Genomic DNA, 15,987 nt, shown 5'->3' with positions numbered 1-15,987 from the left:
GAGACTGGGAGGTTTTCCGGGGTTGTCTCTCAAGATTCATTTTCAAACTCAGTTACTCAAAGAGGTTTGTAGGAATAATAATAGCAACTATTGTGTTTGAGCACTTACCATGTGCTAGGCACTCTATATTTTGTGTGATAAAGCCACTCAGGGTGGGTAGGATTACCATGTGCCTAGCACATAGTAAGCACTCAGCCATTGTTAGCTTTATTACTATGACTTTACAGAAGAGAAAACAGGCTCAGAGAGCTTAGAGTTGTACAGCAAGTAAGTGGCAATGCTGGGATGGACTCCAAAGGCCATGTTCTCTCCGCTGTTCATTCGGTCAGTATTTAGTGAGTACCTACCATGTGCTGGGCATAGAGCTAAGCTTTGAGAACGCAGCAGTGAATAGTACAGACTTGCTCCCCTCATCATGGGCATGGTAAATACTGTGCCAGAACCTGAGAAACTGCTAAGTCTGGAGCCTGAACCAGAGGACTTAGACACGTGTCTCTAAGGGAAGGCTTCTGGAATAGGCGGCCCAAGCTGACCCTAGAAAGGTGATTGGTCAGAGGAGGAAAAAACCCAGCACTCGACGGCCTAGAACGAAGCAGGTTTTGTTCAACTCTTGCACGGTTTTGAGCAAGCCCTTTCCCACTCTTCAGCCTCAGTTTTCCTTCTGTAAATTTGGCTTAGTTTGGGATAGTACACGTGGGGCCCTGGGAGCACTAGATAAATGAAATGGGTTCATTGTGGGGTGTGAGGTCTTGTGATAAGTCGTTCTTCCTCTTTCTCAACGTGTGTGTCCTCTTCGTTTGGCCCTACCCTTGAGCAGTGGCCAACCAAAAGGAGTGTTTGGGGAGCAGTTTGATGCCAAGAACAAATTGACGTGCTCCATCTGCCTGAAGGAATTCAAGAGCCTGCCTGCCCTGAATGGCCACATGCGGTCCCACGGGGGAATGAGAGCCTCCCCCAGCCTCAAACAGGTTAGCAGGAGCCAGCCCCCCAGCCCTTCCCAGGCCATGTGCTGCTTGCTTTGCTTTGCTGCTGTCAGAGAGTGATGTGAACCCCAAGCGGGTACCTGGGGAGGCACAGTCCTTCCCTGACGGGAGTGCTTAAGCTTTGACGCTAGGAGCCGGCCAGGTCAAACAGACCCCGCTTGCACCAGTTCCATGAACAAGGGTCAAAATCAGAGGGACTAGAAGTCTTTTTTAGGAGATCCCAGTCTCCCCACCTCCTAGAAAAGACAGCAAAAGAAAACATGTAGATTTTTAACTTCTGCTGCTTGAAGCACCCAAGACCAGCGTTCTCTTGGGCCTTCCAAATTAGTAGCCAATGGCCCGGGAAAGCTAACGTGCCCTTCAGGCTCTCAGCCAGCATTTTCTATTCACTAGTGCGCACTAGCGTTAGGCTGTGGCAATGGAAGGTCTTTAAATACGCTCAGGATTAAGTATCCAGGGAGGATATCCGTGTGGTGAACTATCCGTGCGGTTTTAGAGTTAGATTAAAATCCGACGAAGAATTTCTTAAATTCTTTGGATATTATTGATCTGAATTTAAGTCTGTGGGATTAACTCTCTGTTCTCCAAAATTTTGGCTCACCCAGGTCACTTCCATTACCTGACCATACCAGATAAAAGAGCTTTGTCTTCCATTTGCCAGATGAGTAAACTGAGGCCCATAGAATTAAAAGGTCCTACACAAGAGCTTATGTGTTCTGTTTTGTGCCTGATCACCAGTCCATATCCTTTTCTTTAAAAGCAGTGACGACAGATGTTTAATATCTGTTTTAATTATGGGAGTGATAACAGTCTAGATTTTTTTAAATGTAGAAAATAGAATTGCATGGCCTTGTCCACTGCCAACTGGCATCACTTGAGCAAGGGACTCAGGGCCTTGCATCCTGAGTGCACCACCCTGCAGTGGTTCTCTGTCACCCACGCATGATGTACTAAATAAAACATTTCGAAAAAGGCAAAGTGCATCCCCCCACCCCCTTGGGAAGGCTGCTCTCAGCCCAGGATCAAAGCCTTTATTGTCTGTGTAGGAGGAAGGAGAGAAGGCCCTGCCGCCTCAGCCCCAGCCGCCACTGCCTCCGCCTCCGCCGCCACCGCAGCTCCCTCCCGAGGCAGAAAGCCTCACGCCTATGGTCATGCCCGTGTCTGTCCCTGTCAAGCTTCTCCCGCCCAAGCCAGGCTCTCAGGGCTTCGCCAACAGCATCGTTGCCGCCCCCTCCACCAGAGACAAGCCAGCCAGCTCGATGTCGGACGACGAGATGCCCGTGCTCGTGAGGATGACCCTTTCTCCCCCACACTCACCCCAAGGGGCTGCCCCCCACCCGCCTGCTGTGAGTTGCTGCCCTGCCCTGCCTGCCTGGGGTGGGAACATCCCTTTGCTTTCCTGGAGATGGGGCAGCTCTTCCAGGGTCACTTGCCTGAGCTCCAATGTGGCTTGGCCTCTCAGGTTGAGCACCACCACCCCCCGCAATCATGGCTGCCTTGGGGATCCCATCCTTGTCCACACTGGCTGCTACCCAGGCGAATTGTCTGTTACTCTACCAGGCGAATTGTCTGGGTTAGATTCTGAGAGACCCGAAAGGGTTCCAAGATTAAAACAAAGATGATAACTCAGCTGGTAATCACAGCTATTAAAATACGGAAATACTATCCCAAGTAATAAAAAGCTGTTGCCCAGGGCCCTGGCTCCTCCTTCGAGATCTTCGAGCCTCCTCAAATTCAGAAGTCAAAGATGTAACCCCTGGCACAGCAGAGCCTCCACACAGCAGCCCTGGCATCCGTTCTGATGGCCAGCCTAACCAGATGCTTGATATTTTCGGTATCACACCTGCATAAATATCCTGGGAAGATATTTACTAAGGTTCCCAAAATAATTCCACTGAAAGGCATCCACCCCCAATCCCAGGAAAGCAAAGAGATTTGTGTTTCTCGCTCACTGTTAAATTCTCCTTCTCTCTCAAATTCCAATTGCTTCACTCAAGCAGCTTAGCGTGGCTCTGGGGCAGAGATCTCTGTCTCCGTCTCTCTCTCTCTCTCTCTCTCTCTCTCTCTCTCTCTCATTTGATCTCTTCCCCCCCCTTCCTACCTTCCCTCCCTCCTTCGTTCTTTCTCTCTTCCTTCCTTCCTTCTTCCCTTTTTCCCTCCCCTAGGGAATCTGTAACCCACATGGTTGATGACCTCAGACTTGTTCCCTCCCCACAAAGTGTATGCTGGGTCACATTTGTCCTCAGAGAATAGGTGGCTGCTGGGATCCCAGGTGGCATGAGGGTGGAGGTTGGGCCATAATAGGGGTAGGGAGAATAATGAAGAGAACTAGAAAGGGCCAGAAAGAATATTCTTTGTTCTCTGTGTAATACCAAGGCCTCAGAAGAGGAGAAGCTAATGGGGAGCCTCTGGGGGTGAGGGTTCTCATAAACCAGAAGGACTTGGAGGCCAGCAACAGGCAGAAAGATGAAATGACAGAGCCGGGCTCCCCCTTTGCCCAGGGAAGTTCCTGATTTGGTAGGAGGGACACGGTTGCTACCCCTAGAGAAGTGTCAGCCTGAAGCTGGACACAGTAAGACACCTAGTCACATGGGGATCAGAGCCCCACGCAGCACCCCCTGCTCCAATTCAGACAGTGAGAGAAAAGCCAGGGCAGAGAAGAAACAGTGATCCCCTGCGTGTGGCTGGACGGGAGCACCCCTGGGCAGCTAAAGTAACCAGGGGGCTGGGGAGGTGCGAGGGAGTTTGGTATGAGTTTGCTCAGCAGATCACCATGAGGACAGTTCTGAGCAGGGTTTTAAAGGCATTGATGGAGCTGGCTGTGCGGAAAAGGTGAGAGAGAACTCATAAGTAAGGAGATAACGCTGAAGAAGAAGCATGTAGCTGGGATTGAGTGAACACAAGCAAGGTCCTGACACTTGACTTAAAGAAATTACTGGGGAGGACCCCTGAGTTCTAATCCCCACTCTGCTACTAGCCAGCTGGGGATGCAGGCAAGTGAAACCCTCCCCCTCACAGAGCTTGGGTTTCCCCCCTGAGCTTGGGTTTGGACTCATCATCTCCCTGTTCTGGGGGAGCTTTTAAAACCTCTGTGAGTGGTCCCGCCTCCAGAGTCTGAATAGATTGGTGGAAGTGGAACCCTGCAAATGCTTCCTGTCAGGTGACATCCAGGTCTGACATTCTGGGTGGCTTCTCTTGCTCAGGTTCTCAGAGCCTTGCCTGGAGTTGAGAGTTGGAGTGACAGGACCAGAGGCTCAAGTAGAGGGAGCCCAAAAGGGACCTTTGACCCTGTGATCAGAGGTCTGGATTCCGGTGCAGGGTTGAAGTCATGCAAGGTCTGCATGTGCTCAGATGGCCTCATCAGTTACCCAGGAACAGGATATATAAAGCCTTAGGATTGCTTCCCAACTTGGGGGGCATAGATGTCCTCTCCCCATTGTCCTCAGACCTCCTTCTCTGCCTCAGCCTCAGATGGTGAGGAGCCCTCTGGTGGGGAGAGGAGACAGGTTGTGGCACTCTGGCCTAAGGAGAGCCCCCCCTGGGGGTGAGCTGGGAGCCTGAGCCGGAGGGGGGTGGGGCTCTGCCCCCTCTTCTTTCCTCACCTCTCAGTTTCTCTGGACTTCCTTCCCAGGGGCTGGGATAGCACTCCCAAAGACAATGAACTAAGGGACAAACAGGAGGGGTGGCAGTGAGTGCCCAGAGCTGAGGGGTGACTGGAGCATGTCAATGGCCTGGAGGCAGCTGGTCACATGACCATGGCCAGCCCTTCCCATCACCCCTTGCTGCCTCCTACTCAGATGCTACCCTGGGCACAGGAATTGCCAGGAACTACAGCTGTGACAGGCACTGGCCTGCAGGGCCTGGGAGGGTGCCACAGACTGTCCAGAACTTTTCTGCAGGTATCCCCACTGCCTCTCCCAACCCCACTGTGTGGCCTCCCCAGCCACACCCAGCTCTGGGTTCTTCTGGGCTGATGCTGGCACACAACCCACGTCTGTTTCTGTTTGGCTTTGGCATGCCCTGCTTATCTATTTGTGTGCATATGTTTACTTATTAGTATATATGTATCCACGTGGCAGATCTTCCTTCCAGACTATGCTTGGTGCGGCTGCCATAAAATAAACGAACGCTGCTGACAGGAAGCAACACAGGAGAGAGGCTTGCTGCAAATGAGCTACCAGGCCTGGGAGCATAGTGAGGGGTGGTGAGGGGGGAGCTCGACCAAATCCATTTTTAGGAGAGCAGAGGGCCTTAAAGACCATAGATGGCTCTCCCTCAGCTCGTTACCTCGCAGGAGAGCCTGGTGTGTGGGTCACTGGCCCTGGGAGCCTTGGCTAGGCCTGTCCCCCTCGCCGCAGCCTCTGCCCAGCTTCCCTGCGTGGATTATTCTTGTCCCCTTCTCAGAACATGTGTTATCTGTCCCCGATGTCTGTCCCCTGGGAGCGGTGGGGAATTAAAGGGCCCACTCAGGCTGGATTCCGCTCACCAGATGGGAATGCAGTGATAAGCAATAAAGAATGTGAATTTATTCTTTCTTGCCCACCCACCATTCCTACCACCCCCATCTCTCCCCAGACATTAGGGATTTCCTCCCAACCCAGAGTTTTCTCCCCGGTCAAGCCACGGAACTCGCCCTGTGGGAAACTGATGGGGCTGCTTTTCAAGGGAGGGGATGCGGGGGAGGGGGGGCGGCGGACAAGTGGACAGGCGGCCCCCCGTTAGCGCGGAGGGTCCCCTTCCCTCAACCTGTGGAAACGGCCTGCGGGGAAGGCCTGAGTGTTCGAACGGGCCCATTCTTTCCGTTCCAGGAAATTCCCAAGAAGCATCAGCCGGCCCCGGCCAAAGCCGAGGAACCCCTCAGGACGTTGCCGGAGAAGAAGAAGTTCCGGCACCGGCCCGAGCCGCTCTTCATCCCGCCACCGCCCTCCTACCCCGCCAACCCCGCCGCCGCCTCCTACTCGGGCGCCACCCTCTACCAGAGCCAGCTGCGCTCCCCGCGCGTCCTCGGGGAGCACCTGCTCCTGGACCCCGCCCATGAGCTGCCCCCCTACACGCCCCCGCCCATGCTGAGCCCGGTGCGCCAGGGCTCGGGGCTCTTCAGCAACGTCCTCATCTCGGGCCACGGCCCCGGCGCCCACCCGCAGCTGCCCCTCACGCCCCTGACGCCCACGCCGCGGGTGCTGCTGTGCCGCTCCAGTGAGTCCCCGTGGCCCCTCAGGGCCTGGCCCTGCCGGGTCCCCGCCGCTGCGGGAGGGGCTCCCTTCCTGCCGTGGGGGCGCATGTACCCCACCAGCTTCTGCCGTGGCCCCGCTCCATGCAGCACGCCCTGGGCCGGGTGCCAGAGGCAGAATAAATGTGCGGTGCTTACCCTCGAGGCAATCCCAGTCCAGCTGGGGAGACCCGAAAGCCGTGATTACGGTCTTTTTGGCCTAAGCGGGTGGTTCAAGTGTGCACACACTGCCCGAGCCTGTGCCGTGCATAATCGTCTGAGGCACCCCCGCATCAGTGTACTAAGTAGATCTACGAATGGGGTTAGGTAGTATTTGCAAGGCCAGGCTTCCGCATTTTCTGAACATGCTGTGTAAAGATCAAGCACCGAGAGCCCGGTAGCCAGTATCTCTTTCTAGGGTGTGAATGGCTTCCTAGAAACAGTGAGCTTGGCAGACCAGAGTGGGGCCGCTGGCTTCCTACCCTGTGTGAGAAATGAGTAACCCTAAGCCATTTAACACCACACACCAGCCAGTTCCTTGGAAACTGCAGGGGGTAACTCTGGCATGGGTTGGGCACAAGAGGGGTCCCAGTATGACTGTTTGGGTCGCTGCTCATTTGCTTTAGTCTTTTCGGTACCATTTCTTGTTGACCTTTAACCTCTGGTTTTGTGCTTCAGACAGCATTGATGGCAGCAACGTGACAGTCACCCCAGGGCCTGGAGAGCAGACCATTGATGTTGAACCGTAAGAAAAAGCCAATTTTATTTTTAATGCTTATTTTTTTTTTAATTTTTTTGACGTTTATGTATTTCTGAGACAGAGAGACAGAGCATGAGCAGGGGAGGGGCAGAGAGAGAGGGAGACACAGAATCTCAAATAGGCTCCAGGCTCTGAGCGGTCTGCACAGAGCCCAATGCGGGGCTCGAACCCACGGACCACAGGATCATGACCTGAGGTGAAGTTGGAAACAACCTACTGAGCCACCCAGGTGCCCCTTAATGTTTATTTATTTTTGAGAGAGAGAGAGACAGGGTGTGAGCAGGGGAAGGGCAGAGAGAGGACGACACAGAATCTGAAGCAGTCTCCAGACTCTGAGCTGTCAGCAGAGCCTGATGTGGGGCTCAAACCCATGAACCGCGAGATTATGACCCGAGCCGAAGTTGGACCTTTCACCGACTGAGCCACCCAGGCACCCCCCAGTTTTTTTTATTTTTCATTTTTTGTTTTAGAGAAAGAGTGTGTGTGCGTGTGTGCACAAGCGGGAGGAGCAGAGTGAGAGAATCTTAAGCAGTCTCCATGATCAGCGAGAAGCCAGACACAGGACTTGATCCCGTGACCCTGGGATCATGACCTGAGCTGAAATCAAGAATCAGATGCTCAACTGACTGAGGATGAGGAACTTTTTTTTTTAAGTTTGTTTATTTATTTATTTATTTATTTATTTATTTATTTATTTATTTATTTATTTATTTTGAGAGAGAGAGAGAGAGAGAGACGGGCAGAGAGAATCCCAGGCAGGCTCTGCACTGTCAGCACAGAGCCCGATGCGGGCCTGGACCCACAAACCACGAGATCATGACCTGAGCTGTTCAACCGACTCAGCCACCCAGGCACCCCAAGGATAAGGAACTTTGAGAAGTACCACTTAATGAGAAGTTGTAGAAATTATAGGATCATGCTATTTCTCAAGTACTGGTGTTTCAAGGCTTTTGCCAAAGACTAACTGCATAATAAAAGCATGAAGCCCTGTATTCACTAGCTCTGAACCTAGTGTCTCTATCTCCGGCTGTATGGGCCAGTTGGGTTGTGGCCACATGCTTGCACATCCCCCGTGACATTGAGGCAGCCCTCTCAGGGTGCCCAGCTCTCTACAAGGCTCCATCCAAATGCCCTTGCTTTCCCATCCCCTCCCTAAGATTCTTGGCTGGTCGTCCAAACAGGCTTGTTGAGTACTTAAGTTGTGGGGTGGGTGGTGGGGGGTATAATGGAAGAGAAAGGTGCTGTTTTCATAGATGAGCACAGAACATACCAGGCGGTGGCATGGTGAATACACTGAGTCAGGAATCAGAAAACCGGAGTTCCAGCCCCATTTTGTTACTTGACCTTGATCAAGTTAACCTTTCTAGGCTTTAGTTAACTCACCTATTAAGTGGGAATAATTGTCACTGCCTTGCTTACCTCACAGGTGTTTGTGAGATTCACATGGATAATTTAGGTGAAAGTGGTGTGAAAGGGATAACAGATATCACCAGCACATTGTATTTGTTCCATTTTTCCTGGTTAAATGGTGCCATCGGCCATACTCTGGGCAGCTGTTGCCTTGCAATTAGCACCCTCCCTGTCTCAGTTACAGCATGCTGTGACGATCCAGGCGGGCTTCTCCCCTGCTCCCTGCAGTATCTCTTCTCAATCTTAAAGCTGTTCCTCATCCCAGTGAAAAGGCCATGCCTGGAATCTTAGGATCACACAGTGAGGAAATGCCCCTGCATTCTTCCTGCAGAAGGAATTGGTTTCCTTCTTTTTCAAGTTCCTGACAGTTGCTCTTGAGCTCAGATTGAAGACCACTCTGTTGTTTTCCTTCTTGTCATTAAAGACGCATCAACATTGGCTTGAGGTTCCAAGCAGAGATCCCAGAACTTCAGGATGTCTCCGCCTTGGCCCGGGACACACACAAGGCCACACTGGTATGGAAGCCCTGGCCAGAGCTGGAAAACCATGACCTCCAGCAAAGAGGTATGGGCCCATGGGAAGAAGTGGGTGGGAAAGGCTTGATCCTCTCACAGGGGTCTCGGACTCCAGGATCGTTCTGTTTATCCATGAGACTGAGCTCTCTCTGATGCAGTGACTTCTCATTGTTCCCATCAGTGGAGAATCTCCTGAATTTATGCTGTTCGAGTGCGTTGCCCGGTGGAGGGACCAATTCTGAATTTGCTTTGCACTCTCTCTTCGAGGCCAAAGGTGATGTGATGGTAAGGAACCGTGGAAAGAGGGTTCACAGTTAACATTCTTCGTGTCAGAATTCTGGAAAGTATTTTCCTGAGTTTGTGTTGTCCCACATACCATAAAATCAGTTGTTAAGATCATGACCAGTCAACATGCCACCATGTTCCTTAGCTCGTTGAGTAGGTGAGGATTTAAAGCCTTCAGGGGGGACCTGCGGTTGGACTTCTGCTTAGACATCTGTTCCTAAGTAATAATTATGGTCACATCTGTCTAGGGAAGTGAGAATTTCGTTTCAGCAATCTTATAATTCCCATCAGAAAACTGGCCTCCGGTGATGGCAGGTAGAAAGCCTTACTGAAACAAGACGTGACCTATTATGCCCTGCTGATTCTTCTTCCCTCCTATGGAGTCAGCCAGTTTGGTGTTCATAGAACTGTTTTCTCCCCTAACCAAAGTGAAATGTCGCCTGTGCACCAACTGGTGTCATTCTTCCCCCTTTCGCACAGGTCTTTGGTGTCCCCAAACCAGCACTTTGGTGCCATTTTCCTAGGATCCAGAGCTGTCTGTCTGCCCCCCCCCCCCCCCCCCCCCCGGATTCCTGGCAAGAGCACTGTGTCACTAACCTCAGTTTCCCCTTTAGTAAACACAGGGTTTTCGTACCAGATCTAGCCTCCTCCTTCTTGATTTTACGAAAGTGTGCAAGTAAACAAATGTCCCAGTCCTGTCTTCTCTTGAGATTATTGGTAGCCTTCGAGGATTTTCTAGAATGTTAGAGAACTCTCCTTAATCCTTTAAGCTAAGTGTGGCAGTAAAGCACTACTCGAACTTTCCACGTGCACACAAATGACTTGGGTCATCTTGTTAAAATGCAGACTCTTGTTCAGCAATTCTCAGGGCAGGGCCCAAGGTTCTGCATTTGTGACCAGCTCCAAGGGGAGATGCCTGTGCTGCTGGTCCACGGACCACACTTAGAGAAGCAAGATTGTAGACCTTGGCTCTGCCCCTAACCCATCTACTGTCCACGACGTGCGCCATTTTTTTAAAAAGTCAACAAGGCTAAAGGAGGCATATTTCTAGGCTTCTCTGGAAAGACAGTGTGTAGTACAGTTATTACTAATAGAACTGTTTATGTTAAGTTGTAATTGAAACATGATTTTTCTGCAAAAACAGTTCCAAACCACCCACTCATTTCTGTGGAGCCTCTCCCCCGAGATTCAGTCTCCATTCAGAGGAGGCCCCACCACCTCTCAGAGGCCAGGGCCTTCACCAAGGAGGGAGCGGGGTCTCGACCACCGCCTGTATTTTTTTCTGACATGACCAACTGGCCGCAGGCACGGGCTGGGGGAGATGTTCGAGTGGTGAGCTCTGTGGGGCGCTGGCCTGAAAGGGAGCCTCAGTTAGGGGAGTCTCCCTCTGGGTTTCCTTCTGGCACCCCCAGCTCCTGCCTCTGCAATGCTGACTCCTTTTCCCTCTTAGGTAATGGCCTTCCTACGACGCACAGCCCCGTTACTGACTTTCGCCTTTTCTCTCCCATGGGTCTGCAGGCTGCTCTGGAAATGCTGCTGCTGCGGAAGCCAGTCAGGTTAAAATGTCATCCTTTAGCAAATTACCACTATGCCGGTAGGTCGCCAGGAGCCTTGTGCCCCATTGCTTCCTGAGAGCGGGCTCTTTGCATGTGTGGTGGTGTCGCTTTTTAATAATAAGATAGACCAGTCCTGTCCTAATCGCCTCTTGTGAGCTCAAGGCCCCCTGGGACGCTGCTGGCGGGACAGCTGTGTCTGTTGGCTGTTTGTCTAGGCTTGGCCCCGCGTGGTTGTGCCAAGGGCTGGGTGATAGTGGTCAGTGCCTGCACGTGTGGCGGCGACACTGGTGTACTGAGGAAAGGAACCACAGAGGGGACAGCACGGAGACAACCACACTCAGCAGCCCCTCAGCTTTGGAATCTGTAGACGTGGGTTCACATCTTGCCTTCTGGAACCTTGGCTTCCTCGCACATGAAATGGGGCTCCTACTGCATCCCTTGCAGCATTTTTTGTGACAGAGATAGGTGTAGCGCAATGCATGGCACATTCTAGTAGCTCTTGTTAGTCATCTATTAAGTATTGTTTGCTGTGTACGAGAAACTGTGCTAAGTGCTAAGATGAAACCGTGACTATGACAGACATAGACAGAGTCCTGCCTCATGCAGTTTGGGGGTCTGAGGAGGAAGCAGTCGTTCAATAACAGATTACACTCGTGGCAGGAGAAAGCTACTATAAATATGCATATACGGTACATGTGCACACACATGCGTGCATATGCACGTGTGTATGCGGGTACAGGTAATACGCACATTACAGGCACATATACAGAGTGTGTCCTCTGAGGGTATGGGTTAATGATGGCATCACCAATAACAGGGGAAGGAGAAAACACGTTTGAGAGTTGAGTGTAGTGAGAATCGTGAGGAGAGAAGGCAACAGATGGCTGGGGGGCCTGCGGTGACAAAACGAAGTTGAAGTCCACATCTTAATTTCCGGTACCTGGTAGACCCATCCATTCCGGGGGTCTCCACGAACCCTGCCTGGGTTCTCTATTTCAGAGGGGGCTGAATCCTCTAATACTCCCTTGATAATCATTTGAAGGTTCCTTTAGAGCTTTGGCCAGACCCTGCATAGTTAGGTGCTAAGTGCTTAAGTGGGCTTGGGGACCTAGTCATACCTTTTCTAGTCCTTGGTCCCAGTGGCCAGATGTGGCCTAAGGTGAGGGCTGCTTTACATACCAGCACATTCTTGATGGGCCTGCCCCTGCCCCCCCAGCCACCCATGCCCACCACCTTTTGCCTCACTCAGTGTGCTTCTCCCGTGAGCCGGCCTTCCTGCCTGTCATCACAGCGGGGAGTGGCCTCAGAAGCCACTCACCTGAGCACAGACAGCCCTGGATGTCCGCCTGTGGATCAGTGTCAGCACACAGGCCGCTACTGGAACTAGACAAGCACAAAATGGACACACGGATAAGAAATCCATCGTTTAATTGGGGCCTAAATGAGCCAGTTTCTTAATATTGTCTCCATCATTTCCTGCTTGGTGTCTGCCCCGAGTGTGGGTAGGAAGATGTGGGAGTTCTCTCTAATCTGCCATGGAAACAATTCAATCCTCTTAATTCCCAGCGTCATCTGCTGCCCATTAAACCCTGACAGGCTGTCCAGCCTCCTGGAGCCTGTCTCAAGCTTCTTTATATAGTGGGCGAGATGGTTGATGACAGGGAGCTTCCCAACCATCTGCTGCGACTGCCCTCGGCCCTCAGGGTGACCGGGATGGCCGTCACCTCTGGGCTGGGGCAGCTCCAGCTGTGAGCAACCTCATCTGAGACCCAAATCCCCTCCAGTTCTCCCCAGCGTACTAAGCAAGCATTATATTGTTTTATGTGTGTCATGACATAATAAAATTTGGAAAGCTACGGACCGGAGGCCACCCCCCACCCGTGAACAAAACAAAACAAAAACACTAAGATAATAGTAAGAATTTTGAAACTGGAAGCCCCTCAGCTCTGCTAAGATTACTGATCTTTTGGGGTCCCTAGCTAACGTGTTCCCCATCCACGGCCTCCTTCCCCCACAGGCAGACCAGGAAACCCTCTGTTGCCTCCTGGAATCTTTTGACAACTAGGGGCAAGAGAGGGGGAGCTGAGGTATGAAGGGTTGGTATTCCACTAGCTGTGTGTCCTCAAGAAAAAGGAACTCACCTGTATCTGCCAGACATCTGCCTTCTCCAGGAAGTGATCACAGACTGAGCCCCAGAGAATCTTGTAGAACTTATGAGCCCAAAGGTCAGAGGTCACCGGTCTCTAAAGTCTGGCCTGACTCCATCCCTTAATAGTTTCCTTCCAGGGGCGCCTGGGTGGCTCAGTCGGTTGAGCGTCCGACTTCGGCTCAGGTCATGATCTCACAGCTCGTGAGTTCGAGCCCCGCGTCGGGCTCTGTGCTGACCGCTCAGAGCCTGGAGCCTGCTTCTGCTTCTGTGTCTCCCTCTCTCTCTGCCCCTGACCCACTCACATTCTGTCTCTGTCTCTCTCAATAATAAATAAACATTAAAAAAATTAAAAAATATATAAATAAATAAATAAATAAATAAATAAATAAATAAATAAATAAATAAAAATAGTTTCCTTCCAGGCTACAGAGAAGGCCCCAGAGGATACCCCTAGTTACCAGCCACTACCTCCTTCCTTCGATTTGGTTCCAGGGTGTGAGTGAATCCCATCCCCATGGCTCTGTCCTGCCTTGGCCTTTGTACCAAGCCCTGTAGGGTTGCTCTCTAGTAGGACTCTGTCAGGTCAAGTCAGCATCACCCAGATACTGTCTTCTGGATCGCCTTTCACTTCGGCTCCGTAGCTATGGCCAGTGTCACCCCATCCCAACTCCCCGCCCTGGAGGCAAGGCAGAACGACTGAGCTTGGGGACAGAGGCTACAAGTTCGGGAGAGACAGAGACCCAGGCCTGTGAAAATCACTTCCCTTACTTCACTCCTGACTTCTCCCATCCCATCTCAAGCCATTCAGTAAGAAAAGGAAAAAGTGACCAGTGCTGGGGCCCAGGAGAGACTCCAGTGTGGGTGGGCAGCTCACCCGAATCGGGAGACTGCTTGCCGAGGCCAGAAGAGCCCTGTACAAGATCCGTGGAGGAAGGTGCTGTTGCGGGGGCTCCCGGCACACTAATCCACACCCGAGCACTGGGCCCAGCCCTCTCTCAGCACCCTCCACCCATGTGTGGGTAGCAGTTTGCAGAGGCTCTCCCTGTCAGCAGTTGGATTGGGTGGGGACGGCTTGAGCATCGGGGAATCAGGGTGAGGAGGACGCCTGGTTGTGATTAAGGGGCTTGCTGCATCCTTGGTTTTTCCATCGAACTGGTCATTCTTGCAGATGGGTGTGGACACTGGCCTTAGCTTCCTGGTAAGAGTGCAAAAGAGGCCACTGTCTGGCTCCCACACAGCCCAGGTGGGCCCCAAACACCAACCCAACTCCCGACTCCAGACTTGCAGGATGCCTTGAGGAAACACCCGCTCGGTTGGGGAAGGCCTGTTTGCAGTCTTGGAAGCTGCCCAGTTTGACGAGAAGACAGAATTACGTACTCAAGAGAACGCTTTGCAAGAAACACAGCTGTAATGTCATTTTCCAGGCATTCTTAGCTCATGTCTCTGGCTGGAGAGTGGTCACCTCAAGGGCAGAACCTGATAATACTTGCCGGCTTTGCCTGATACAACTCTTACAAAGAAAGAGGCAGTGGACAAGCTTGAGGTCTGGATTCGGATGGAGGCCTCCCTTCCTTCTGCCTCCGGGGGGCTCTTTGGGGTCAGCCAACTACACCCTCCACCACCGAAAAATCATTCATCCTTTTACCCACCACAGAAAACCTTTCACAGAAATGAAGATCTGATTTAATTTAATTTTTAAAATTGTTTTAAGTTTTTATTTATTTATTTTGAGGCGGGGGACAGAGAGCGAGAGAATCCCAAGCAGGCCCCACGCTCTCAGCACAGAGCTGGACGTGGGGCTCGATCCCAGGAACCGTGAGATCATGACCTGAGCTGCAACCAAGAGTTGGACGCTCGACCCGAAGATCTGATTTAAAAACAATCCTTTTCCTGCAGCAAACATGTCTTCCTTGTGTATGTACAATAAGAGCACCATCACAAAAGTTTTTTAAGTCTCGGGAGGATGACAGAAGAGCCCTCTTTAGAAGATTCTGTGCCCGATGCTCTCATCCCTCCAGTTCTCCTTTTAATTGCCCGGGTTCGCTATAGATCGCCCCAAATTTAGCCACAGTCCAGAGCCTGTTTCCCAGCAACTGGAGTTCAGAATATTTTTCCTCTGGATACTGTTCAGCACCAGTTTCCTCAGTTAATTAGACCCCTTGTAATTAGCCTTAATCGGCTTGTTAGGGACCCCTGCTGATAACAGCCCGATAGCCAGGAATCCCCAGGTAGTACAAATGTGCTGGGGGAATGTCAGTCCACTGACCCTGTGTGCATGCTGACTGGACAGCAGGGATCCTGAAGAGGAAGAAAGGGCAGAGCAAGGGGAGGCTTAGAGGCAGCTCCTTGCCTCGGTTTCGCATTTTATCCTGGGCTTTGCCTAAGACACAGTATCCAGCGAGGGCTGGCTTAGAACCTTGTCTAAAAATAAGAAAAGTGCTCCCGTCAGAGACTCCAGGAATGAGACGCCTGAGCCTTTCCTTGACAGGATTACAGAAGGAATTCAGGGACCGGGAGCGCCTGGCAGCCGAGTAAGGCTGTGGGATTACACGTCCACAGAACAAAGAATACCAGCACGGACCCACAGTCTTCACCAGTGCCACTAATTCATGTCAGCAGGGGACAGTGCGTGTCCCGTAGCCGTGAGCTGACTTGGAATCTCCTCTCCAAGTGGCCGGTGGCATTCATTCTGCACCTACTTAGGACCGGACGCTGCAGCCCCAGTCACAGAAGAGGAAACCGAGACCCAGAGAAGTTGAGTACGTTTGCCTGTGGCCGCAGGAACCGTGAGTGGCAGAACCAGATTTGCAGCCTGTGGTCCCCTGACTAAAACCACCCCTTTTTATCACACCACAGTGACCTTATCTGAGAAGAGCATACTCCGGTGTTCCCAGGCTTTGGCAAGGGTGGATTCCCGGCTCCATGGGCAGTCTCGTGATCAGGAGGTCATGAAGACGGAGTCCACTCTCGTGTGAGTGTGAGAATGGACTTGCTTGTCTGGCCCTGCCTCTGCCTCTCACTTCACAGACGCCCTTGCTGGACAGACACCCGTACACAGCGCTATGTTGCGCACTCAAGCGCAGCCCCGAGGACCACTTAGAGGAGCCGTCTCTTTCTGCC

General features: G+C 51.9%; 1 protein-coding gene across 7 annotated transcripts in view; it reads left to right on the top strand.

The window, feature by feature from the left end:
• TRERF1 (transcriptional regulating factor 1) overlaps positions 1-15,987 on the top strand; it is a 210,790-nt gene that overhangs the window by 174,416 nt on the left and 20,387 nt on the right. For 3 of the 7 annotated variants that reach the window (XM_030315515.1, XM_030315516.1, XM_030315514.1), the window contains exons 7-13: positions 818-968; positions 2,030-2,329; positions 5,792-6,179; positions 6,871-6,937; positions 8,787-8,926; positions 9,059-9,162; positions 10,681-10,756. In XM_030315515.1, coding sequence (XP_030171375.1) covers positions 818-968; positions 2,030-2,329; positions 5,792-6,179; positions 6,871-6,937; positions 8,787-8,926; positions 9,059-9,162; positions 10,681-10,756 — 1,226 coding nt within the window. The remainder of the gene's footprint in view (positions 1-817; positions 969-2,029; positions 2,330-5,791; positions 6,180-6,870; positions 6,938-8,786; positions 8,927-9,058; positions 9,163-10,680; positions 10,757-15,987) is intronic. The other 4 variants (XM_030315518.1, XM_030315517.1, XM_030315520.1 and 1 more) reach the window with 2 other exon arrangements.

This window comes from Lynx canadensis, chromosome B2 (assembly GCF_007474595.2).
Source record: "Lynx canadensis isolate LIC74 chromosome B2, mLynCan4.pri.v2, whole genome shotgun sequence".
Lineage (NCBI taxonomy): Eukaryota > Metazoa > Chordata > Mammalia > Carnivora > Felidae > Lynx > Lynx canadensis.
This window is presented reverse-complemented; position numbering and strand designations above follow the sequence as displayed.